Raw genomic sequence first — 26432 nt, forward strand, 5'->3', positions numbered from 1 at the left:
CTATAAACTATAAAACAGAGATACACCTTCCTCTGATAGTCCCATGATCCATGTCAGATTTGAACCTTAGTACCTCTTCTGCTTTTGAAGCCTGCTTGCTCAATGGGCATTTCTCGCTTAATGAAGTATTCTGTTCTGTGTTGAGTGATCTTTAGTAATATCTTGCTAGTATGTGAAATCAAGGTAGCAGTTTGCTTATTTGAACAATCACTTGCATTTCCTTTCTTTGGTTCTCCTCCTTTTTCAATGGTAAATAGATTGACTGCTTCCATCTTTTATGTCATATTGACCCCTCTGTACTGTTATCTGTGGAGTGACATGTAGGATAAGCTCTCAAGGTGTCTCAAACAGCCTCTGACAGTGTACCTTAGCCCCAGCCTTCTCATGCGGGGTTGTTCTCACTTCTCATGCAGGGTGTAGAGGTGTAAGGCGAATCACTGGCACCTGAAAATCAGTTGCTTTTGGCAGGTCTAGCTCATTACACTTGGTCAGCAGCTAATCTAGGAGAAGGAAACTCTGAATCCAAATCCGCCCCTGCCTTGCGGTCCAGGTGAAACCAAAGACTTAACAGGGTAAATGTAGCATCCCTTTTAAAGGAGGTGGCCTTTGCATTCGTTAACTAATTTGCCACCCTTGGGCAAGGCGTATTTCCCCATTTTAGCCTCCTGGTCAGTGTTACGTGAAGCCATGGGAGCAGGTGGTGGATGGCCATGCAGGCAGCTGGCACATATTGCGAGTAATGGCTGCATGGCCTTGATGTTAAGCAGAGGATTCTCTTATTGAGAAAAATGGCTAGCTAGTATAGACACTGCCCAGAAGAAGGCACTTCCATACATACCAAGAGAACAATCATGATCTGAAAACTGAGCGATAAAGCTGTGGTGACATATGATGAGCTTCCCCCCACCCCCAGGTTATAAAGCAACCAAATAGCTACTGGGGAATAGCAAAGTGTTGAAGAGTAGGACTGGTCATTATGATGGGATTGGATCACACCCACAAGGGAATCCAGTCGCTGGGGTCGTCAGAACTGAAATTTGAACTCTGAGCGTCACAAACATTCACAAAATTTGAACATGGAACATGTAAGTTCAATGAGTCAGGGAAAGTTAGATGTAATAAAGTGAAAGATTGAGAGGAGAAGAACTGAAATGTTGGGGATAAGTGATCCGACATGGCCTGGTTTGGGCAGTAGTTTCAATCTGACGATTACAAAGTGTTCTTTTCTAGTTACGAAACCTATAAAGGAAATGGAGTGCCAGTGATTTGCAAAGAAAAGATGACAGGGTCAGTACTAGGATATAACTCAGTCAATGATAGGTTAATATATGTGAGGTTGAAAGGCCAACTTGTGATCACCACCATTATTCAGATATATGCTTCAGCTTCTGCAACAAATGAATAAAATGTGTCGGAGTTTTATGGAAAGTTGCAGGAACAGGTAGAACAGGTGCCGAAAGAAGATGTTTTAATTACTATGGGAGACTGGAATGTAAAAAAATTGGAGAGGTAGGAGCACCAGAGATTGCAGGTAGGTACGGACTTGATATTCAAAATGAGCTCGCGGAGCAAATGCTAGAGTTCTGTGCAGAGAATGATCTCGTAATTTCAAACACCTGGATCAAAGAATCCAAGGGCAGCCTGTCATGAACATGTGGACTTCAGCATATGGGCAACATCGAAATCAGATTGACTACATTGTAATCAACAGAAGATGGAGAAGTGCTGTGCAATCTGCCAATACTTTGCCAGACAAAGACTGTGGGACAGAACATGAACTCCTTGTGGCAAAATTACGAGTCAAACTGAGAAAGGTGAAGAAACCCCCAAAACTCCCATCAAATATGACCTTGAAAACGTATCTAAACAATAAGGTAAACAACCGTTTTGCAGACGTAGACTTGGTTGACAGAATATCAGATGAATTGTGGCAAGAGGTTGAAGACAGTAACATAAGAGGTCAAAAACAACATCCAAAAAGCAAGCAGAAAGACAAATGCTAAATGGCTGTCAGAAGAGGTAATAAATATTCCAGACAGAAGAAGAAAGCGCGAAACTAAAGGCACATCAAGAGAGGCGATTAAATGGCTAAATGTCGACTTCCAATGACAAGCTAGGAAAGACGAAGATGAATATTTCAGAGGCGTGCATAGAGATAGAAAGTGACAACCAGAGCAGGAAAAACAAGAGATCTTCTTAAAAAGATCAGAGAGTTCTTTTTAAAAAGACAGTAAAGTGTAAGTCTCGGATTGGGATCCATAAGAGTAGAACATGAAAAGATCACATGGAAGAAACAGGTGAAAGGAAAAAGGAAGGACTATATCGAAACTCTATTCAAACGAGATAGCAATGTGATGGCAACCTTTGAAGAAATAGAATATGAGCAAGAACCAATAGTGATAGAATGTGAGGTACGGAGAGGCCTGAAAAGCTGGCAATTATAAAAGCACCAGGTGCCGATTTAATGCCGATATAACTCTTTTAGGGTAGTTTGGGAGGAGGAAATCAAAATGTTACCAGCTATCTGTACACAGATCTGGAGCAGGATTATGAATAATAATTATACTACTACTACTACTAAGAAGAAGAAGAAGAAGAAGTAATAAATAATTGTAAATTGTAAAAAAATTGTAAATAATAATATTAATATAATAATGATACATGATATTGTAAATAATAATAATAATAATAGTATGGATAATAGGGTCACAACAAGATATGTGCCTCCCCTGGTGTCCGTGATCCAACGATGACCATATTTCTTTTCGGACCACCAGATGATCTTGACCTTCAACACTTAGGGATACAGTGTAAATTAAGAAAATGTGTCCCCATCTACAATCTATCTAAAAAAACTCAACATCTTACTATAATTCACCAAATGTCCGTCCGTCCGTCTGTCTGTCTGTCTGTCCGTCCATTCGCAGGTACTGCAAAAACGGCTGAACCGATCGCGACGATATTTTGGGTGGGTAATCCTAGGACCTCCTGGAGTAAAATAGGCTATATTGTTTTTCCAATTTTCCAGTTTTTCCAAACACGATGGAATAATATTTACCGATATGAACAGTGATGTGGCTTTTATTGAAATTCTACAAATACTGTTTAGATTTTGATGAGAATTATGAACCTGCAGCGAATCCGGAAGTGGACAGATGACGGCAATGCGCGGGTTTGATAATATCCCAATACAACCGTCATTCAATCGTAATGTTAAATCATTAAACGTTAATCGTGTTAATCGTTTTGTTAAAGTATCAATTGATGATTGGAATTGAGTGAATACAATTACGATTTTGAATTCGTCATTGTGTTCACCCAACTGTACGGAACTTCACATCAGGATTTAAATATTTGTTTATGTCACGAATGTTGTTAAAAGTTTATTATTTATATTAATGTTATTTAATTTGTGATTGGAGTTATGCTGTTTGGAATGAAAAAAGAGATATCGAGTTCAAGTGAATGACGGAATGCCGTGACGGTTTCTACTTTCTAAAGGTGAATTCGCGGATCGCCATATGCAGATTCACCATTGACTGGGTATGGAACACACGTACCCGTTTGTTTGCGAACGGGTATGTTTTTCATGGAAGTCCTTCACAAACTTTCTGTCCATGTCTGACGTGTGACTGAAGGTGCGACAGGAATGTGGAATTTATTGGTTTCATGCTTTAGCATTCACCGTTTCTGCATTGTCTGTTTGCGTCTGGCTTCCCACCCGTGCATAGCACGGGTACCTCACTCGTCATGAAAATCAGAGGAAAATTAATCAAGTTATGATCAAAAAGGTGTTTTTTGTTAATTCAGTCACAATCCCCAAAAAGTAGGTGAAGGACACGAATCAAATATCAGGTGCACAACTTCAGTGCAGGTGCACTATTATGATGCAAGAACATCTTGGAAGGCCAAGCAGTCTTCAAGATTCCACATTGGCAAAATGGAGCGATGACAAAAAGGTTTTTTTTTTCAGACCGCCATTTGACCTTGACCTTTAACTCGGTGGGGTATCCTACTCCATCAAATAAGGCAATTCTTCATGTGTATGTATGTATGTATGTATGTATGTATGTATGTATGTATGTATGTATGTATGTATGCATGTATGTACATCTTGAAAATCATAGAAAAAACAGGGCCGGCCCGATCTCCACCAAATTTTGCATACATGTTGGTACTACACAGGGCCATGTCATGGGCAACAAACCTGCGAGGGGGGAAGATGATGACTTGCCAATCCTCCCAAAGGGAGCGGGTGTTTCTTGTGATATAAATTAAGTGTAAATGCGACTTGCTTGAAGCTATCTAGAGTGGGCAATTTCGTTCCGATCAGACTAACTTCAGGTCTAGGTCAAAATAATTTTGTCATCCTCGCATACTTTCTATTCCCATTATTGAGGCAGAATTTCATTCTGAAAGTCTCAGCCAGCTCCGAGATAACTGTTAAGCCTTCCCTATTCTCTAGGCCTCCCTGTATTAAGCATCCCCCTATCCCTATAGGCGGAGGCTCAATAAAAAGGAAAAACACCAACAACAATCATAATAATAATAGTAATAATAATAGGAGTAACAAGAAAAATATACAATTACTATTCCTTGAATCTCATGGGTGCTCATGAGTAGATTAACCACTCAAATGGAATGACGAATCAAGTGGGAGAACCTCAACCACAAAGAATCATCAATTCAGAGAGATCCGCACAGACTACTGCATTGAGGTCAATACCAAAATGGAGGCCCATGCTCTTGACATAGCTCCAGAACATTCACAACGTAGAGAAACATTTCAAGGTGAGAATCAATCCTGGACAGATCGCCAATTTGTCACAGGACACTGGACTGAAGGTGGCAGGAATTTGGACAGAGTGCCTGCGACAGATTGCCTACTCTTCATGTATGACACCGTTATCGTTAATGCCCAGCAAGTAATTCTGGTAGATGGGTCATCCAGTTAACGTCCATCGTCCATCATTGATGAATCACCCTGCCAGTGAAACACCAGGATGACAGTTTATAACTGGGCCAAGATTTGAACGCAAGCGACACAGCTCAAGAAGAGCGTGCATCCATCGAGGCTATCCTACCAGACAACTAAAATGAGATAGTGTCTAATGCAACAACCATTGTTATTAAATGAATTACTGACCAAAAACTCTTCCTTTACACGACTGCAGTGTGTGAGGGGGTCCACACGACCCAGCTCATGGTAAGTTGATCTGAAGGTGTCGGCGGCGTACGCCGTGTCCCCGCAAAGGCACGCCTCTAGTAGCACATCGTGGATGAACACGTACTGTTCCTGTATGGGGAAAGGGTGGAGGAACGGATGCTGTGATTAAACATCTGCCCACCGCCCGATGTTGCCATCTCTGACCTCCTACGCCCTTGGCTTGGCAGTTAGGCCGTGCGTCGTGCCAAACCGCCTGCAATTACGGCTCGCTGCGGCCGTTAGTGTAAAGTGCTTCTCGGCCACAACGCTCCTCATTCATCATCTCAATATGACAACATACACAAAGGGCTGTGGGAGCTAACTGCGAGTCGTTTGATCCCTGTGCCTGGAAACACTCCACTTGCTTTTACACATCTGCATGAACTGGACGTCATTGATGCCTTACCTTGCCAATAGGGAAAACCCAACAGAAACATGCAAATGCACATCTCAGTATCCCAACTTGTCCCCCAAATACTGAAATTGATTTTTTTTCATCAATTAATTTACTAGCAACGGTACCTGTCCTATGGGCGGGGCTTCAATTAGGAGGCCCAAATGAAAAGGCAAAATATCGGAAATTGAAGGCTTTTTTTTTTTAATTTTAAACGATTTATATAAACATCCGTTAAATCATATCACATGCAAATCATCAAAATCTAAACAGTGTTTGTGGAATTTCAAGAAAAGCCACATCACTGTTCATATCGGTAAATATTATTCCATCGTGTTTGGAAAAACTGGAAAATTGGAAAATTTGGAAGTTGGAAAAATTGAAAAATTGGAAAAACAATAAAGCCTATTTTACTCCAGGGGGTCCCAGGATTACCCACCCAAAATTTCGTTGCGATCGGTTCAGCCGTTTTTGTGGTACCTGGGAGCAGACGGACGGACAGACGGACAGACATTTGGTGAATTATCGCAAGATTAACAAGTGGACTGCTGTGGGCTAGCTGCAGAACAGGGGTTTGAAAGCGGTCACCCACAACCAGGTCTGCCATATTACAAGTGCATTACATGTGGTGCGCAGCCGTCAATCACACGATACAAATGTCTAGTAGGAAAGAGAAAGCTTCATAAAGTCTCTCAAAACATGTCAAAATGACCCATTAGTTCCGGCTGCATGGCCATGCTGAAAAAAAATCAACAAAAAAAACACAATTTCATGCTGAGGACTTGAATATCAAATAATGATAGTCCTCGTGCTGCGATTGTCCAACCGGCCCATCGACCGACAGCGAATGCCCCGTCGCTACTACCTGTCCAAATGAAGCAATGGATCTCAAGGTTTTAGTGCCAATATCTGAGAGCAATGAAAACGATCGTAATATTCTTTTCCCCTTGTAAACATGCGTTCACTGCTGCTTAAAACAAGAACTTCATAATTGGATCAGCCGGGCGAGCCTGATGTCTTGGAAATGAATAATGCAAATTTTGTAATCCTGTAGTCAAGCAAATATACTCTTGGAGTACATCCAGCGTGAGAATACGAGCTTTTAATCTTGGGCTACTTCCGTTGGGTAGGAACTGCTCTGATTTGAACAATACTTTCATCGAAAGATCTGCGATGTGAAGCTGAACGGTTCAATAATGGATTTCTGCGAATGCTTGAAATTATTGCCCGCGTAAACATCTTGCATTATTAAGGTTTTATTTGAGAATTTTATGAGTGCATCGACCCAAAAGAGCAATAGCACGAGTTATACAGTATGTGCTGTACCCACCATGGAAAGGAATTGATGAGAGCATTGGGAGATACAATGCCTGATAGGGATGAAACATGCAAGCAACTGGTACGTCTTGAACGGGATGCTGTTTGGTGTTGTTCTGCACAAAATGTTCCAGTGAATGACATGACATTACCTGCGGGATGCACTTTCATGTTGTCTTGTGCGTGGGTGGAAATGCTTAAGGCAAACGTCATGGAAAGTTAGTTCATGAAGCATCCGATCCATACAATTATTTTGTGAGATTTGAATGAATGAAGGTCCGGTTGATAAGCATGATATCAATTGTTTGCGTAATATATTTTAGCATGTAAGGTGACAATGCTAACATTGATTTCATGAAAGGAAACTCTCTCCGAGACATCATTTTGGAACATTCGCAAATAGCTGATGGAAAAAGCAATCCATGTCACAAATTCAGCAGCAACATGACTTTCAATGAAGGATTGATCTCGACACGATGAAAAGAGCAAATTAAATACGTATTTAATTGACTTTGTGCCTCTCCATCATTAGGCCAAGTCACATCCAATCTGGACTTTTCTCAACCACAGAGTTCCGATATCTAGTATATGCTCTTACGAAAAGCTCCTACATACATTTTTGATGAAAACATGAATTTTGATGAGGATCACATGTGAAACCGATCAGATGTCATGGGAAATAATGAATGAGATTTTTTTTTAAAATAATGAGATTGTGGAATGAGGAATTTGGGAATTTAACTCCTTAGAACGAATCTTTTTCTTTCGTAGGCAGCACAAGGCTGTGGGGTAGTATTGCAGACAAGACTCCCAGTTTAACATCCATCCGAGGGACACATTGATGAATCATCCTGCCTGTGAAACACCAGGAAACCAGTTTAGAACTGGGTCAGGATTCAATGTCACGCTAGATAGCTTAGAGGTGAGTGTGCGTACCTCTTTAGAACTAATGTGGACCATAGATGAACAAGCATTCTGAGCATTGCGCTGCAATACATGTCTCCTACCAAAGTTCAAAGTGCCATAACTTTGTCAAAAATGATCGAATATGCAAATTTATGCACGGTTGATGCTGGTTTTCAAACTTGATCCGAGGTATGCTGAGACACGTGTGTCACGCCTCGCCTCGTTGATAAGCCCGCAAGGTCGCTCCGTGGAGCGGCCTGCATGTATTGCACTGTGTGAATTATATAAATTATTACCAACTCACGGTCTGAGGTACTAGCGATTCAAGAGATATCCATTTTTTTATGGCACATTGGAGAAGCCAATGCGAGGTTTCTTCTTCCTCAGCTTGTCACAACTCTGTCAAATGCGATCGATTTTAAAAAGTCAGAATTTGACCAAATCTGTTTTATTCGTTTGTTAATATACCTCAGCTATTGACAAATCTTAAATTAGAATTTTATTTGAGGTTAAAATGACCGTGACAGGTCGTGTCCAACGATGCTTTCAGTCTGTACATGTGATAAATAATTAAATCCGCACACTTGACGCCTCTTCTTCTTCACGCAATAACACCTTCTAGCTTCCAGATCGTACATCCAATCATCTTGAAATTTTGCACACATGTTACTCTTCATGACTTATACTATAGTATGAAGTTTCACGTCGATCAATAAAGCGATTCAAGCGATATCCATTTAAAAAAAAAAAATCCGTTTAATTAACGATATCTGCCAAACCACGTGAGCTATCGCAAATTCCAAAAGGACATTTTAGTAGACTGACATGCGGAACAGATCTGTGAAGTTTCCCCTCGATTGGATCAAAAATGAGGGAGGGGCTCGGTTTTAAAGGTTCATGCTTAAAAACGTCATAACTCTGAAGCCATGTGACGCATGACGTCATGCTCGCTGACTTTTTTGTTCGTCATGGGTATGCGATTCTGCCTGCAAAGGTTGGCCTCGATCTGTTCAGCCGTTGCAGAGAAAAAGGGGTTTTCGTGTTTTCACGAAAAACAATATGACGCCCGAACCACGTGACCTGTGACGTCATAATTACCATTAAAATATTCTACAGACTGAGTCCCTCCTATGGTGAAAATTTGATCTCAATCGGTCCTATTATTGCAGAGAAATTGGTTTTTAAAGGAAATTAAAACTTAAAATGGCACTGAGTTAAGGATCATCAGAATTATCAGAATTACCAAAGTTCAAAGTGCCATAACTTTGTTAAAAATGATCGAAACGTCGTGAAGTTCGAACTTGATCTGTAACTTATCATGAGGAAACGATGTGCCAAGTTTGAAATCATTAGCATTAAGCGTTTAGATAAAAAGTCCGGAAAACTGTTCTTTGCGTGACGGACTGACGGACTGACGGACTGACAGACTGACGGACGGAGGGACGGCGTGCAAACCTATAGTCCCCTCCGGTGTACACCGGTAGGGGACTAATACGGAATGATAAAGTAAAGGTAGTAGGTTGCAGACAGCAATGACCCAGGGTTGGACTACAGCCCTGACTAGGAGCGTGAAAGTGGTGCCTGGAACCATCTTACACTCTCCATGTCAGGATTGCTGGTCTTACTTTCTGTCTCACTCAAACTACAGCTACCGGGCTATCTTCAATCTCGCTTCCTTAGTACAGCAAACACTTTTCTATCAATGCAGCTCTTTTATTTAAGGCCTGACCTTGATGATGACTATATAGACCGTCACTGGAGCCTTTAACGTAAATAAACCCCAAAATAAACCAGATTTTAAACATATAATATATCAAATGTGTCATGCTGGAAGGAATGCCATTGATCTGTCCACAATACTAGATTTGGCAGAATAAAAGTTCAATAAGACGGTGGAAAAAAAGAACAATGTCTCAAAAGAGATCGTGGCCATATTCACCCATATGGTGACCCTTTTTGGATGTCATGATGGCATGACTTTGGAAATTGGACAATGTACCAGCACAGAATAGGCATGGCAGAATCCTTAAAATAAAAACTGATGATGCGTGATCAGGCATGATGTCCCCTCTGAAGGATGGTGTCCTCTATAATGAATGCCTTACCTGTGAAACGTACAAGTCAGATATTATTTCATCGAGACCAAAACAACATTAGACAAATCGAAGGCGAGAGTGTACGCCACCTCTGATCAATATTGTCTCTCCGATTCCATAAATAATAATTTGATCCAATAAAACTGGTAAAGATATGACAGAAACTGTTAAAGAAGATTGAGCCACACCTGAAACAAAGGAATGAGAATGACACTCAGTGGAGAGCATGCCTCCGCCAGGCTGAAAAGTTTATCGACTTTTGGGTCGATAGGCCGGATCTGGACTCGGACCTGAAACAAAATTTAATCGGCTTGTTCTTCTCGCCTAACTAACTCATCCACCTCGTTTTGTCCGAATCCGTGCACAACTTTTTGAGATATCATGCTACATATCGTTTTTGGTCCTATTTCTCAATGGTGAAGAATCACTTTAAAAATTCTAGTTGCCAGACTCGGATCCAGATCTTCATACAAATCTAATCATTTAGTCCTTGTCACATACCCAACCTCTCCACCCACTTTCGGACAAATCCATCCACAACTTTTTGAGATATCCTGTTCACAGACAGACAAACAGTCCACCTTTTTTGGTGAAGGTAATAAAGGCTACAGGTTTCCGTTATACATGAATCAAGGAAAATGTAATAGCAATTACCAAGTACCAATTATGCTTCAGATCGGTGAACAGATCTTCCATGTTGGCAATTGTAAAAAAACAAAAAACAATCTCTTTGCGAAGTCTGCATGTAAAAGGCAGCTCAAAGACATGGTCGCTTTAATTGAGATTAAATCTCAAAACACGGATCTCTGCTAGTTCAAATAAGCCTCCATGAATGACGTCCTTTCCTCTTTGTGTGTGCATTGCTAATCCTTGAATGTTAAGTCAACAGAAAGAAGCACATCCAGGGCTGTCATTAAACAGAGTTGCAGAAAATTAATTATCTTTCATTTGCTTTATCTCCCTAATGATGATAGGCAGGAGGTCATTAGCTAAGTAGTTCAGATTTAGAACTTTGTGGAGATCATGTTGATGATTTTGCACTTCTTTGAAGAATGAAGGGTAAATATCAGAAATCAGAAGAGCTTCACTTTTCAGAGTGCCTTTTGACAATCTTTAAAACTCATCCTGTTCGGTCGGATAAGCCTGGTGTTGGCTTAGCGGTTAGGGTGCCGGCTTGGGATCCTAGGATCGAATCCCGGTCGATCGCTGAATTAACACCAGGGGGGTTGACTCAGCCTGTCATCCTTCCGAGGTGGACAAATTGAGTACCAGTTCACTGATAATTCCCTGTGTGTCGCAAGAGGTGACTAACAGGGTTGGTGGCAGGAAGGGCATCCGGCCATAAAACATTGCTTCAAAAATGGGGACCACGGTGCCCGAAAAAGGCCAACCCCTGCTCTGTGGGGGAAAATGGCCTCTAAAGGTAGTTCTTCTTCTGTTCGGTCGGATAGAGAATGACATGTCAGTTATAGGACACTTTTAAACCTGGCTGGTAAGGGTCGTGTGAATGAGCAGATTAGTCCAAGGAGATTGAGTAATAAAAGCGAAGGAAGAGTCTGAAGATAGATTTCAAATTTTATTGCCTCTTACTTAAAGGGCAGCATGGATTTTATTAATGCCCACGAGGGAATCATCAACATTTTGAGAAGTGGAAGTCCCCATGCCTATTGCTTAAATCCAAGTTGGAAATATGAAATTGAGTTAAATCGCCGCTGTGATATCAATTTTTATCAATTAATTTTATCCGAGTATACATGTCCAGGAAATGCACGAACTCCACAGGCCCATGCTGTAGAATTTTTTTATTTATCAAAGTCTCCAATTCGAATTGGAAACTTAGTTTGTCAGGCCTAAACTCCACTCCACTCCAAACGTGACCCTGTTTTTGTGAATCGAAAATTGAAACACAAGATCTCTGGAAGCAAATTAGTATTGCGATGAATCAAGCATGGATGCCTCTGCATGTCTGGTCAATATATTTTAAGCACTGATCATGGAAGGATGTTTACATAAATTACATCCCGTACAAAGATGCTATATGGCCTGACAAGATGGCGCAGAGGTAAAGTATTCACCTTTGAGATGTCTCGTCTGGGTTAGATTATTGACCAGATTATAAACTTTCGGTCTGGTGCTTTTCTGGCAGGACGCTGCATCGCTGAGTGCACCGTCCATCACATGGGATGCCAAGCTGCGGATGCCGGGAACGTTAAAGATACCGCAGTCTTTTCAACAGACAGTAGGTGAGTTAATGCCAACACCCTGAACAAATTCTAAATTCCTGCAGCCCTAACCAGCTCCAGTGAAACGTCAGGTCTGGCCAGGGCCAGGCAATGTATGAAAGAAATGGGCCAAAGATACATGCTCGATGAGCCACTGACCAATACTAAAAAATAGGACATGGCCTAAGATGTGGATGACCAAGGACATCAATAGACATCATTGTATTTAGACAATTGCCAAATCAACAAACCTAGGACCGTATACATGATTTGAACCCAAGATGAGCCAACTTGAAGTGTGAGGCAATTTTTTCACTGAAACCTGTCAATCATATAATTAATGGTTTAAATTTTTTTAATTTTAATGACCTTCTAGGTAAACTTCAAGCGAATATGATCAACTGTTCAATTAGTATTTCCAAAACAAACAAAAAAACAGTTGGATGTATGTAAAACATTGCGTCAGCGTTATAACCACCATGTTAGACACCCGAGCATAAAACCAGAACCTGTGCAAATAAAGAAAAGAAATGTTCCAGAGATTAAGTTTGAACGATTGGGTTGAAAATGTGAAAGCCATGTGATGAATAATTGAATGTGTGAATTATATAGGTTGAGAACCTTGCGACTGGGAGAGCGAATAGTATGGTCACTTCAGTAGAGGGCTCCCGCTGTGCAGAAGCACCTCCATCCATCTTCCGTGGGGCTCCCTTGTTCAAGCCTGTTAATTCTCGATGTTTGCAAAATAAGGTAAAATCCTTACTGGGTTCGAGACCATAAGGCCCATAATTGAGGTTGCATATGGCGGTGTGATCATACTTCAAGCCGGTAATTGAAATCTGCCTTGGTTGGTTAAGGTGATGGGAAAATTGAAAACTATTCTCATTTAGTGTAACGGACCTCGAGTTTGGGAACAAGAACCTCCGAGCAATCTTTACAAACTCTTCCTTGAGATTAAGTCCCGATTCCAACCGAATTTTCACTCCAAATATTTGCTTGGTCCCACTCTGTGCACAATAGTTTATGTTGCGTTTAAAGGCGAGAATAAAGATGTTTAAATAAACTTTACATGGGCCATGGGCTCAGATTCAGATGGGAACACAAACCGTGAGGTCAACCGATATATTGAACAAGTCAAGTCGTGTAATTCTTGAACAAGTCATCAAATTGGCAGGATAGCTCACTGTTGTTCAACCTGGATATGATTTTCAGAGGAAGTGATCCAAGTACAAACTGCCTCCAGGTTGCTGCGTGAGGCATGAGATCCTGGAGGTCAGCACTCTACAAAGGAGATTAAGACTGGCAAAATAAGGACTGAATATGAAGCAACAAAATCAACTAATTATTCAGGTAAAGAGGACACAGTTACAATGAGCATAAGACAGGAGATGGCTGAAAAACAAACTTTGAAAGCTGGACAAGTGGTGATTTATAGATACAACCCGGGTTCCGCAAAACATCCACGCAGTGTAAAATGTGACTTAAAGTGCTCAACATGCCCCCCCCCCCTCACAAACCCCAAGTCCCTCAACATCCGCCCCCCCAACTACAAAGTCCTCACCCTTCCCATCCCAACCCTAAGGTGTCAATCCCCTCCCCACTACAACCCTTCAACTCCCTCTCCCCCACCACAACTCATCAACCCACCCCCCACCACCTAATCATTATTCCACCCAACCTCCACCATCAAAATATGTCCAATCTTTATTCCACCCTCCTCCTCCCTCCCCCCTCCTCACCCTCCTCCGGCTCAAAGAAGCAAAAACGGGCATTCTCACATCGAAACATCGGAATATGTAACGCTTTCCACTGCCCTATCATGCTATCACCAACTTCGCAGAAAACCGTCATAGTCGCCTGTCCAACACACACTTTTAAGAGAAAATAGTCAGAAATAATAGCAAAAACCTGTGTAATCTCCAAGGTAAAAGCTCGAGGGGTGCCACATAGTTATTTGGTCGGTGTATAAACAAGAGAACGCTGTTAGCTGAGGTCTATGTTCACATCGTTAGTGATGCCTATCAGATAGAGATCATTTTAACTGTCGCTTTTGTCATTTTACACTGTAGGGAAAACTTGTCGGGAAACTCTGGAGGGCACGGTGATTGTGAATATGATGTATGTGACTTTGTATAGCAGTAATCACAAATCATGGCGGCCATAGTATATAAATTGTGGATGGAGTCATGCGAATTTTCCAACCACTGGGTGCATGGATGGACAAACGCACTGCTTCTTTTATAGTATAGACGAGAAACACCCGCTCCCTTCAGGAGCAGGCTGGAGCGGAGGGGGCAGGTGGGGTGGTAGTGGTGGAGATGGGGCAAATATATGTTTTGCCATGGCGAATAATCCCCCCTGTCTGCAGCAGAGGTCAGTAAACCACTTGCACTGTGGCACGTATACAGGCGAAAATTGCAAGTAGTCTCCCCCCTCCCATGCATTGGGGATGGGGAGGCATTTTGCTCACGACCTGACCCTGGATACTACCAACATTAGGGTGGTCCAAAAAACATCGATCTCTCCGATTTTGATGCTCTACTGGATTATTGTTAGAAATGGTCTAAAACATTCACCCACCAAATATTTTCGCTCAATTCCATCTATAAACTCATACACACTTCAATTGAAATATGGCGTTTTTCACCAAATTTGGATAAATGAGAACAATCCAATAGCAACCTAGGTGGAAAAAGTACATGCACTATTGTACTAAGCCATTTTGTGGTTCATGACTTTTTGCATGTGCTTGTGCCTGTGAGTGTGAAATCATCATGGTCGAAACATGTTTGACAATGCTTGAAACATGTTTGAAACATGTTCATACATGTCTGACTCATGTTTCGACCATGAGGACTTCACAGGGGTATGTACCATCAATGACATTATTTAGGAAAAAACTATTTCTAAAGTCTTTGTAAGCCTCTCAACATGGACGATTTTCATTAAAATTGACCAAAATGACAAATTTATATGTTGAGTGTGTATGAGTTTATAGATGCCTCAGATGCAAAATATTTTTTGGGTGAATGATTTAGACCATTTCTAACAATAATCGGATAGAGCATCAAAATCCAGATTAAAAAAAGTGATTTTTTTTGCATTTTTGGACCACCCTAACCAACATGTATGCAATACTTGGCGTAGCTTGGCCCAGCCCTGTTTTTTCTATGGTTTTCAGACGTACACACAAATACACACATACAGACAATTGCCTTATTTAATACTAGCAATGGTACCTGTCCTTTGGGCGGGGCTTCAATGGGAAGGCCCAAATGAAAAGGCAAATTATCCGAAATTGAAGGCTTTTTTTTATTTTAAACGATTCATATAAACATCCGTTAAATCATATCACACGCAAATCATCAAAATCTAAACAGTATTTGTAGAATTTCAATAAAAGCCACATCACTGTTCATATCGGTAAATATTATTCCATCGTGTTTGGAAAAACTGGAAAATTTGTAAATTGGGAAAAAATTGGAAAAACAATACAGCCTATTTTACTCCACGGGCTCCCAGGATTACCCACCCAAAATTTCGTTGCGATCGGTTCAGCTGTTTTTGCGGTACCTGGGAACAGATGGACAGACAGTCATTTGGTGAATTATAGTAAGATAGTAGGATTGATCAAGTGGAACTGAATAGATTGCACAAGCTGATGTGAACGCAGCTGGGTCAAGATTCTATGAAAAAGTGTTAAGTATAAACAAAAACAACATTTATCCAGGGTCCATTGATTTCAATCCATACATATTTACTTTAAACAAGCTATATATTTATTTGCAGTGAGTATTAATTTTGGTGGAAAAAAAATAGTGAATTTTGAGGGTGGTTCCAACCTTGGACTTTTGTTCATAAAAAACAACTTTTCAGCAAGGGATTGGATAAAATGCGCTAGATACGAAAAGAACCAGAAAAAGAGATGATTGTGAAGAGCTCAAGCAGAAGTTGAAAGAGACGGCACTGCAAACCCATCGGCTTTTCCCAACCTGAAGCCGAATGAATCCTCAGAATGAACTATGCGCGCACACAGAGGTCCCTCAAGAGATAACAAAATCGACTTTAAATAAAATCCAGACCAACAGACAGACTGAGAGCGGAAATTATTCTCAACCTGTCGATTTGAGATTATTTCAAAGGAATTTCAATGTAGGAGGCCCATTAGGCCCTCAAGCCTGCGCAATGAAAAAAAAAATGGCTTCACTCTGACTTCCCCTGTTTTGTCGCAAACTCTTCTGCTAGTCTGCACTGTTCCTCACCGTTTTCCTTAATTTCTCCTCCTGCCATTCCCAGTTTCACTCGCCGCTGATCCACTGTCGTTGTCGCCATCGTCGCTGTCTGTGTTTGTGCCGCTCGACTTGAAGTCCCTAACTGGATGTGCTTTTCCTTTCTTCCACTCGATTTGGAGAAGCGCATGAGGCTTCTTTGTATAGGAAGAGAATGCAAAGATTTTCGTCTGTGCCAGGCCAATGCAATAGTGCAATTTTAATTTTAACTAGACTCTTTTATAACAAAGGGCCAGCAGGATAGCCTAGAGGTACAGTGCATTCAGAAAGTATTCAGACCCCTTCACTTTTTTTTACATTTTGTTATGTTGCAGCCTCAAGCTGAAATCGTTTAAATTCATTTTTTCCCTCATCAATCTCCACTCAATACCCCATAATGACAAAGAGAAAACAGGATTTTAGAAAGTTTTGAAAATTTATTAAAAAGAAAAAACTGAAATATCACATTGACACAAGTATTCATACCCTTTGCTATGACACTTGAAATTTAGCTCAGGTGCCTCCCATTTCTCTTGATCATCTTTGAGATGTTTCTACACCTTGATTGGATTCCACCTGTGGTAAATTCAATTGATTGGAGATGATTTGGAAAGGCACTCACCTGTCTATATAAGGTCTCACAGCTGACAATGCATATCAGAGCAAAAACCAAGCCATGATGTCGAAGGAACTGCCTGCAGAGCTCAGAGACAGGATTGTGTCGAGGCACAGATCTGGGGAAGCCTACAAAAAAATTCTGCTGCATTGAAGGTTCCTAAGAGCACAGTGGCCTCCATAATTCTTAAATGGAAGAAACTTCCAGAAGGACAACCATCACTGCAACACTCCACCAATCTGGGCTTTATGGCAGAGTGGCCAGACGGATGCCTCTCCTCAGTGAAAGACACAGGAAAGCCCGCTTGGAGTTTGCAAAAAAGCACCTAAAGGACTCTCAGACTGTGAGAAACAAGATTCTGCGGGCTTTCATGTATACATGTATACATGAATCTGACTTCGTGAAGGTGGGCGTACACCATCCTGGATGTGGAGGATATATGGGTCGTTCCTCGGAGATCGATCAGATGTCGCTGTCGTGGGCTTGCTCGAGAGTACTGACCATGGCTATAAAACAACCCTAACAACAACTACTGAGAGATTAGTGTATCCTCATTTGTGTACGCTTTGTCAGAGTGGTGACTCATTCAGGATTGTAATCCTTGCCAAAGAAACTCCTTCGGCAGAACCAATGCTCTGGACAATGTATGGCACAGGAATGAATGAATGAATAAGTGATGCATATTTTCACAATTGAGAATGTAAAAAAAAAGACTTCATTTTTGTATTAAAATTAAATGAGGAAAACTGAAAAGTAAAGGTACTTATCAAAAAGAAAACTCAGATATTATGAAGTATATACTATATATAGTGAAGAAAACGTTGGTTGATGCATTCATTATTACAATGGTCTCGCTTCGCATCCTAACATGAAGCTAATAGAGCATTTTTTTTTTTTTTTTTTGTATACTGAATCAAGGCTCGTGAAAGAGCTAACATTTACTTCACAAACAAATCAACCAGACAAACAAAATATATAAAAAGAGGGAGCGGAAAACAAGATGGGGAGAGAAGGGGAAGCACACAAACACAACATTTGAGAGCAGGGAGATGTGTGGAAGGGAGCGGGCTTGGGGGGAGGAGGTGTGGGAAGGGGGGGAGGGGGAGGAGGGAGAAGTATAAAACACAAGGACACCAAGTATTTCCAGGACAGAAGTTGGTATTTCAAAAAAGTGGTATTGGGGTGAAATTGGCGGGGGTAGAAAAGATCAAGGATTTGGATGGGGGAAGATAAGAGATGGTGGTGAACAGCTGTTTTAAAGACCTGGAGGGTGGAGTGGGATTGAAGAGAGTGAGGGAGTTTGTTCCAGAGGCGGGAGAAAAGAGGAATGAAGGAGTGAAGGTGAGCAGAGAGCCTAGATTTTGGCAGTTTAACCATAATAGGGTTGCTGGCAGATCTTGTGCGGCCTGTAGGAATATTTGCGGGACAGAGCCCAGAGAGAGCTGGGGGGGCAAGGCCAGAGAGGAGTCGGTAGAAGACGGAAAGACCACCAACCTGCCTGCGGTGAGTGAGTGAGAGGCCCTTGGAGTTAGCTTCATCGCGGGAGATTCCAATGATTCTGAATGCTTTGGTTTCAACAGCGTGAAGACGAGCTAGGTGTGAGGCAGGAGCACCAGCCCAGAAGGGAGAGCAGTATTCCATTGAGCTGCGGATGAAAGCCTTGTATGTGGTGAGGAGCTCAGGTGTGCCAAGGAAGGACTTCGCACGATGGAGGATGCCCAGTCGGCGACTGGCTTTGGAGGCCAGATTTGAAATGTGGTTTTCCCAGGAAAGATCATGGCAGATAGTGAGACCCAAAAGCTTGAGTGACAGAACTTCTTGGAGAGGATTATTCAGAAAGTGGATGGGAGGGTTGTCCAGTCGGTCTTTTCGGAGAGACATCGTAAGAGTGTGAGATTTGTCAGGATTGAAAGACATGTGCCACTTGTTTGCCCAGTCTGTGATTTTGTCCAGGTCTGCAGAGAGTGAGGAGGCTGCAGACTGCCGATCTGAGGGATGAAGAATGGAGCGACAGAGAGTAGAGTCATCAGCAAAGAGATACAGAGGATTTTCAAGAGAGTCAGAGAGATCATTGATGAAGACCAGAAAAAGCACAGGGCCCAGAACACTGCCTTGTGGAACTCCAGCCTGAACAGGAAGAGGAGATGAGAGAAACCCATTCAGGGCCACACGTTGACTACGACTAGAGAGGAAGTCCGCCAGCCATGCGTGGAGATTTCCATGGACACCAAAAGAGGAGAGTTTGGTGAGCAGAGCGGGGTGCCAGACCGTATCGAAGGCACGTGATATGTCAAGGGAGACTGCTCTAATTTCTTGTTTGGCATTGAGGACCTCCATCCATTGTTGAGAAAGCAGAAGCAGCATGTCCAGAGTCGAGTGTCCAGGTCTGAAACCAAATTGATGATCAGAGATCAAGCCATTGGAGAAGAGGAAAGATTTCATATCTGAAGCAATGATGGATTCCATGACTTTGCTGATAATTGGGAGAAGGCTGATTGGTCTGTAGTTGCTGGGATCTGTTTTTGCACCTTTTTGTGCAAAGCGGTGATGTTGGCAGATTTCCAAGCAGATGGAAGATGACCTTGAGCAAAAGAGAGGGTGAAGAGAACAGAGAGAGGGAGTGAAAGAGCGGAAGAACAGGATTTTAGGACCCGTGGGCTGATGCCGTCAGGTCCAGTTGCAGAATCCGAGTCGAGGGTTGACAGAAACTTTTCCACCTTGTCAGGAGGAAAGGACACAGAGTCCAGGAGCAGCTGGGTACGACTGGGTACGGTGGGTACAGAGAGGGATGGGTTTGGGACACAAGATTTAGAGGCAAACACAGAGTTGAGGCATTCAGCTTTTTCACGTGCGGAGTCAGCCGTGTGGCCATTTGAGGGGAGGGAGGGGATGGAGGGGGAACAAACACCAGAAACAGATTTGACCAGACGCCACCAGGATTTGGAAGAGGGAGACAGATAAGAGAGTTCGGTCCTGAGAACGGAGAGATATTGTTTCCTGGCTCTCCTGAGGGTGGACACACACTTGTTTCGGGCTTTGTGAAAGGAAATGAGATTTCCTTCCGTTGGATTTGCTTTCCAGGAGATGAAAGCAAGTTGTTTCTGGGCAATAGCCTCACCACAAGATTCCGTCTGCCATGGACGGGAGGAAGGGTATGACAACAGAAGACGAGATGGGATAAATCTGTGCATGAGAGAGAGCAGTTTGCTTTGGAAGAATTCCCAGGAAGAATTTATGTCAGAGGCAGTAGAGATGGGAGACCAGTCCAGATGATTGATGGCTGCTTGAAGACCGTGCCAGTTGGCCTGAGTGAAATGCCAGACTCATCGACGCTGAGGAGGCTCTCTGAGAATGGTCAGAGAGATGTCCACTTTAACAAGCACATGATCAGAAGAGCCGATTGGAGCAGAAGAAGAGCAGCAGACATTTTCAGGGAAGTTAGTCATGACCAAGTCCAGAAGAGAAGATGCTCCGTTGACTGAAATCCAGGTCGGGACATTGACAGATTGTGTCAGTCCCAGTGAGTCACAGAAGTCCTTTGCTGAAGAGCCATGGCTGGTGAGAGTGGTACCCACACCCAGCCAACTGGCATGGTGACAGTTGAAATCACCATATATGAGGAAGAGAGAGTTGGGATGGGTAGATAGAAGTTGGTCCATATTCTCAGACAGCGAGATGTAGATGGAGTCATCCATCATTGATAAATAATTGATAAAGCCAAGAAAGTTGATAATCATTCTCGCATAATGGGTTGGCCTTTGGACAATGGAAAGTAAAGAATGAACAGTGAACGACTCTATCGAGTATAGTAACTGGTGTTATTCATTTACATAGTCACAAGAATAGTAACTTGACTGGCGTAGACTTGCATGTCGTTTTCATTTAATAGAGGGCAATGGAGGAGGGTTGTGGATGGAGAAGAGCAGCAGCTCAGTACCAGTCAGCCTCATGCCCTTATAAAGGGATTTTGAGAAGGGATGACGACCATTGGTGCTTGTCCACCATGGTCATGGATATGTGTTGATCATGGGTATGTGTCTTTTGCGTACTGTTACTTCCACCACCAAAGGTGGATGCAGATGATGTTTCCACCCGTCTGTCTGTTTCTCTGTCTGTCTGTCTGTGAGCAGGATATCTCAAAAGGTTGTGGATGGATTCAGACGAAAGTTGCTGGAGAGGTTGGGTCTGTGACAAGGAGGAAATGATTAGATTTTGGTGAAGACTCAGATCCAGATGTGCATCTGAGAAAATTTATTTTTAAGTGATTCTTCACCATTGAGTGATTGGGCCAAAAACGATATGTAGCAGGATATCTCAAAGTTATGGACGGATTTGGACGAAACTTGGTTGACTGGTTGGGTGTGTTACAGGGACGAATATATTCCATTTTGGTGAAGATCTGAATATGGATTCGGATACGATAATTATTTAATTTTGAAGTGATTCTTCACCACTGAGAGATCGGGTGAAAAGCGATATATAACATGATATTAAAAAAAGCTATGGACGAGTTATGACTACACGAGATGAATGAGTTGGTTATGTGACAAGAATAAGCCGATTAGATTTTGGTTCAGGTCCGAATGCCGATCCGGCCTATTAGGGGGATACAAAACGTAAACTGTTCAGCCTGGTGGAGGTGTGTGCTCTATACCAAGTGCCCTGCTAGTTATTGTCTGTTACGTCCTGATCCGTTCATGTGCGAGCAGATCTTTCCGGGTGTTTACACTCAAAGGCCTTCTGGTGTTCATTCATGCGCTAGCCAAAGGTTCTTCCGGTCTCGCCTATGTATTCTCCACCACAGTCACATGGAATGGTGTATACCACACCTGTGCAGTCATTCTTTTGTCTTTGACCTTGGTCAGTGCACGTCTCAATGTGTATATCGGTTGATAGTTAACCCTCACCCCAAACGGTCTCAGAATCCTGCCAATCCTTTGAGCTACTCCTGCCACAAATGGTAGCACACAGAAGCCCTTAGGTGGAGAGGTTAGATCTGCTATCGCCAAGCATGGAATAAGGGCGGCCATGTTCCACTATGGGACAATGTGAACGTGCTGGCGGCATCCCCGAACCGGGCCAGGAGGCGAATACTGGAGGCCTGGCACACTGGCCAAACGAGGGCACCGTTAACAGAGGAGACTGTGGCGTTACCACAGGCATACGGACCTCTCATGCATAAATACACCAGAGAGACACCGATGCTGGGAGGAGGACAAAGACAAAGTGGGACATAGTCGACACAGGCGATAAGGATAACAAAACACAATACACCGCTCAAACACACACAAAACACTTGCAGGACAAGCCTGTCAATGGTCACGAGGTCTCGCAACACAGCTTTTTGATTGGTTGACAGAATAGGCCCACCCCTTTCCCCCAAGTATATCTGGGAGGAGGAAAACAAGGGAATTACTCTTGATAAAGGCTAGTGGAGGCCCAGTGCACGCCGGGTTGCTGGCTGAAACGTTTTGAGTTTTTAAGACAAAACTACAGGTTGGAGAGCGGAAAAATGGGTGTAGTGGATATAATTCCCAACCACCATTCATTACTTGATATATATATATATGTATGTATTAAAAAAGCATCCTGAACCCTTGAGTAGTCAGAATTCCCAATTTGCTAATGCATTGTTGGGTTAAAAACCCAGCTGGCTCACTAATGACCATGTGTGGTCGAATTACCATTTTGCTGTCGGATTGTTGGTTAAAAACAACCCAGCTTGCTCACTAATGACCTAATGTGTGGTCGAATTACCATTTTGCTGTCTGATTGTTGGTTAAAAACAACCCAACATGCTCACTAATGACCTAATGTGTGGTCGAATTACCATTTTGCTGTCGGATTGTTCGTTAAAAACAACCCAGCTAGCTCACTAATGACCATGTGTGGTCGATTTACCATTTTGCTGTTGGATTGTTGGTTAAAAACAACCCAACATGCTCACTAATGACCATGTGTGGTCGAATTACCATTTTGCTGTCGGATTGTTGGTTAAAAACAACCCAACATGCTCACTAATGACCTAATGTGTGGTCGAATTACCATTTTGCTGTCGGATTGTTGGTTAACAACAACCCAGATTGCTCACTAATGACCATGTGTGGTCGAATTACCATTTTGCTGTCGGATTGTTGGTTAAAAACAACCCAGCATGCTCACTAATGACCTAATGTGTGGTCGAATTACCATTTTGCTGTCGGATTGTTGGTTAAAAACAACCCAGCTCGCTCACTAATGACCATGTGTGGTCGAATTACCATTTTGCTGTCGGATTGTTCATTAAAAACAACCCAGCTAGCTCACTAATGACCTAATGTGTGGTCGAATTACCATTTTGCTGTCGGATTGTTCGTTAAAAACAACCCAGCTAGCTCACTAATGACCATGTGTGGTCGAATTACCATTTTGCTGTCGGATTGTTGGTTAAAAACAACCCAGCATGCTCACTAATGACCTAATGTGTGGTCGAATTACCATTTTGCTGTCGGATAGTTGGTTAAAAACAACCCAGCATGCTCACTAATGACCTAATGTGTGGTCGAATTACCATTTTGCTGTCGGATTGTTGGTTAAAAACAACCCAGCATGCTCACTAATGACCTAATGTGTGGTCGAATTACCATTTTGCTGTCGGATTGTTGGTTAAAAACAATCCAGCATGCTCACAAATGACCTAATGCGTGGTCGAATTACCATTTTGCTGTCGGATTGTTGGTTAAAAACAATCCAACATGCTCACAAATGACCTAATGCGTGGTCGAATTACCATTTTGCTGTCGCATTGTTGAATAAAAACAACCCAACATGCTCACTAATGACCTAATGTGTGGTCGAATTACCATTTTGCTGTCGGATTGTTGGTTAAAAACAACCCAACATGCTCACTAATGACCTAATGTGTGGTCGAATTACCATTTTGCTGTCGGATTGTTGGTTAAAAACAACCCAGCATACTCACTAATGACCATGTGTGGTCGAATTACCATTTTGCTGTCGGATTGTTGGTTAAAAACAACCCAACATGCTCACTAATGACCTAATGTGTGGTCGAATTACCATTTTGCTTTCGGATTGTTGGTTAAAAACTACACAGCATGCTCACTAATGACCTACTGTGTGGTCGAATTACCATTTTGCTGTCGGATTGTTGGTTAAAAACAATCCAGCATGCTCACAAATGACCTAATGCGTGGTCGAATTACCATTTTGCTGTCGAATTGTTGGTTAAAAACAACCCAACATGCTCACTAATGACCTAATGTGTGGTCGAATTACCATTTTGCTGTCGGATTGTTCGTTAAAAACAACCCAGCTAGCTCACTAATGACCATGTGTGGTCGAATTACCATTTTGCTGTCGGATTGTTGGTTAAAAACAACCCAACATGCTCACTAATGACCATGTGTGGTCGAATTACCATTTTGCTGTCGGATTGTTGGTTAAAAACAACCCAACATGCTCACTAATGACCTAATGTGTGGTCGAATTACCATTTTGCTGTCGGATTGTTGGTTAAAAACAACCCAGCTAGCTCACTAATGCCCATGTGTGGTCGAATTACCATTTTGCTGTCGGATTGTTGGTTAACAACAACCCAGCATGCTCACTAATGACCTAATGTGTGGTCGAATTACCATTTTGCTGTCGGATTGTTCGTTAAAAACAACCCAGCTAGCTCACTAATGACCATGTGTGGTCGAATTACCATTTTGCTGTCGGATTGTTCATTAAAAACAACCCAGCTAGCTCACTAATGACCTAATGTGTGGTCGAATTACCATTTTGCTGTCGGATTGTTCGTTAAAAACAACCCAGCTAGCTCACTAATGACCATGTGTGGTCGAATTACCATTTTGCTGTCGGATAGTTGGTTAAAAACAACCCAGCATGCTCACTAATGACCTAATGTGTGGTCGAATTACCATTTTGCTGTCGGATTGTTGGTTAAAAACAACCCAGCATGCTCTCTAATGACCTAATGTGTGGTCGAATTACCATTTTGCTGTCGGATTGTTGGTTAAAAACAACCCAACATGCTCACTAATGACCTAATGTGTGGTCGAATTACCATTTTGCTTTCGGATTGTTGGTTAAAAACTACACAGCATGCTCACTAATGACCTACTGTGTGGTCGAATTACCATTTTGCTGTCGGATTGTTGGTTAAAAACAATCCAGCATGCTCACAAATGACCTAATGCGTGGTCGAATTACCATTTTGCTGTCGAATTGTTGGTTAAAAACAACCCAACATGCTCACTAATGACCTAATGTGTGGTCGAATTACCATTTTGCTGTCGGATTGTTCGTTAAAAACAACCCAGCTAGCTCACTAATGACCATGTGTGGTCGAATTACCATTTTGCTGTCGGATTGTTGGTTAAAAACAACCCAACATGCTCACTAATGACCATGTGTGGTCGAATTACCATTTTGCTGTCGGATTGTTGGTTAAAAACAACCCAACATGCTCACTAATGACCTAATGTGTGGTCGAATTACCATTTTGCTGTCGGATTGTTGGTTAAAAACAACCCAGCTAGCTCACTAATGCCCATGTGTGGTCGAATTACCATTTTGCTGTCGGATTGTTGGTTAACAACAACCCAGCATGCTCACTAATGACCTAATGTGTGGTCGAATTACCATTTTGCTGTCGGATTGTTCGTTAAAAACAACCCAGCTAGCTCACTAATGACCATGTGTGGTCGAATTACCATTTTGCTGTCGGATTGTTCATTAAAAACAACCCAGCTAGCTCACTAATGACCTAATGTGTGGTCGAATTACCATTTTGCTGTCGGATTGTTCGTTAAAAACAACCCAGCTAGCTCACTAATGACCATGTGTGGTCGAATTACCATTTTGCTGTCGGATAGTTGGTTAAAAACAACCCAGCATGCTCACTAATGACCTAATGTGTGGTCGAATTACCATTTTGCTGTCGGATTGTTGGTTAAAAACAACCCAGCATGCTCTCTAATGACCTAATGTGTGGTCGAATTACCATTTTGCTGTCGGATTGTTGGTTAAAAACAACCCAACATGCTCACTAATGACCTAATGTGTGGTCGAATTACCATTTTGCTTTCGGATTGTTGGTTAAAAACTACACAGCATGCTCACTAATGCCCTAATGTGTGGTCGAATTACCATTTTGCTGTCGGATTGTTGGTTAAAAACAACCCAGCATGCTCACTAATGACCTAATCTGCTGCCAGTCCAAACGTCATGGTTGACTGTTAAATGTCCGCTCCACAATTTGGTGTAAGCCTGGTGGACTGACGGGACCAGATGGGACAGGAAGATTATTTCTTCTCTGAAGATGAGTATTAAAATCAATATATCTGGAAAGCACAGCACTGCCTATATGAACCTTGCAAAGTAAAGAAAGAATATCCATC

The 26432-nt window shown here is 42.2% G+C and overlaps 1 protein-coding gene across 1 annotated transcript in view; it reads right to left on the minus strand.

Moving 5' to 3' along the window:
- The window catches only part of PTPRK (protein tyrosine phosphatase receptor type K), a 455725-nt gene that overhangs the window by 62720 nt on the left and 366573 nt on the right, over positions 1-26432 (minus strand). Inside the window, exon 27 of the mRNA XM_078772597.1 lies at positions 5147-5296. Within this exon, the coding sequence (XP_078628723.1) occupies positions 5147-5296 (150 nt within the window). The remainder of the gene's footprint in view (positions 1-5146; positions 5297-26432) is intronic.

Source organism: Myxine glutinosa, chromosome 2 (genome assembly GCF_964187855.1).
Source record: "Myxine glutinosa chromosome 2, kmMyxGlut1.1, whole genome shotgun sequence".
Taxonomy (NCBI): Eukaryota; Metazoa; Chordata; class Myxini; order Myxiniformes; family Myxinidae; genus Myxine; species Myxine glutinosa.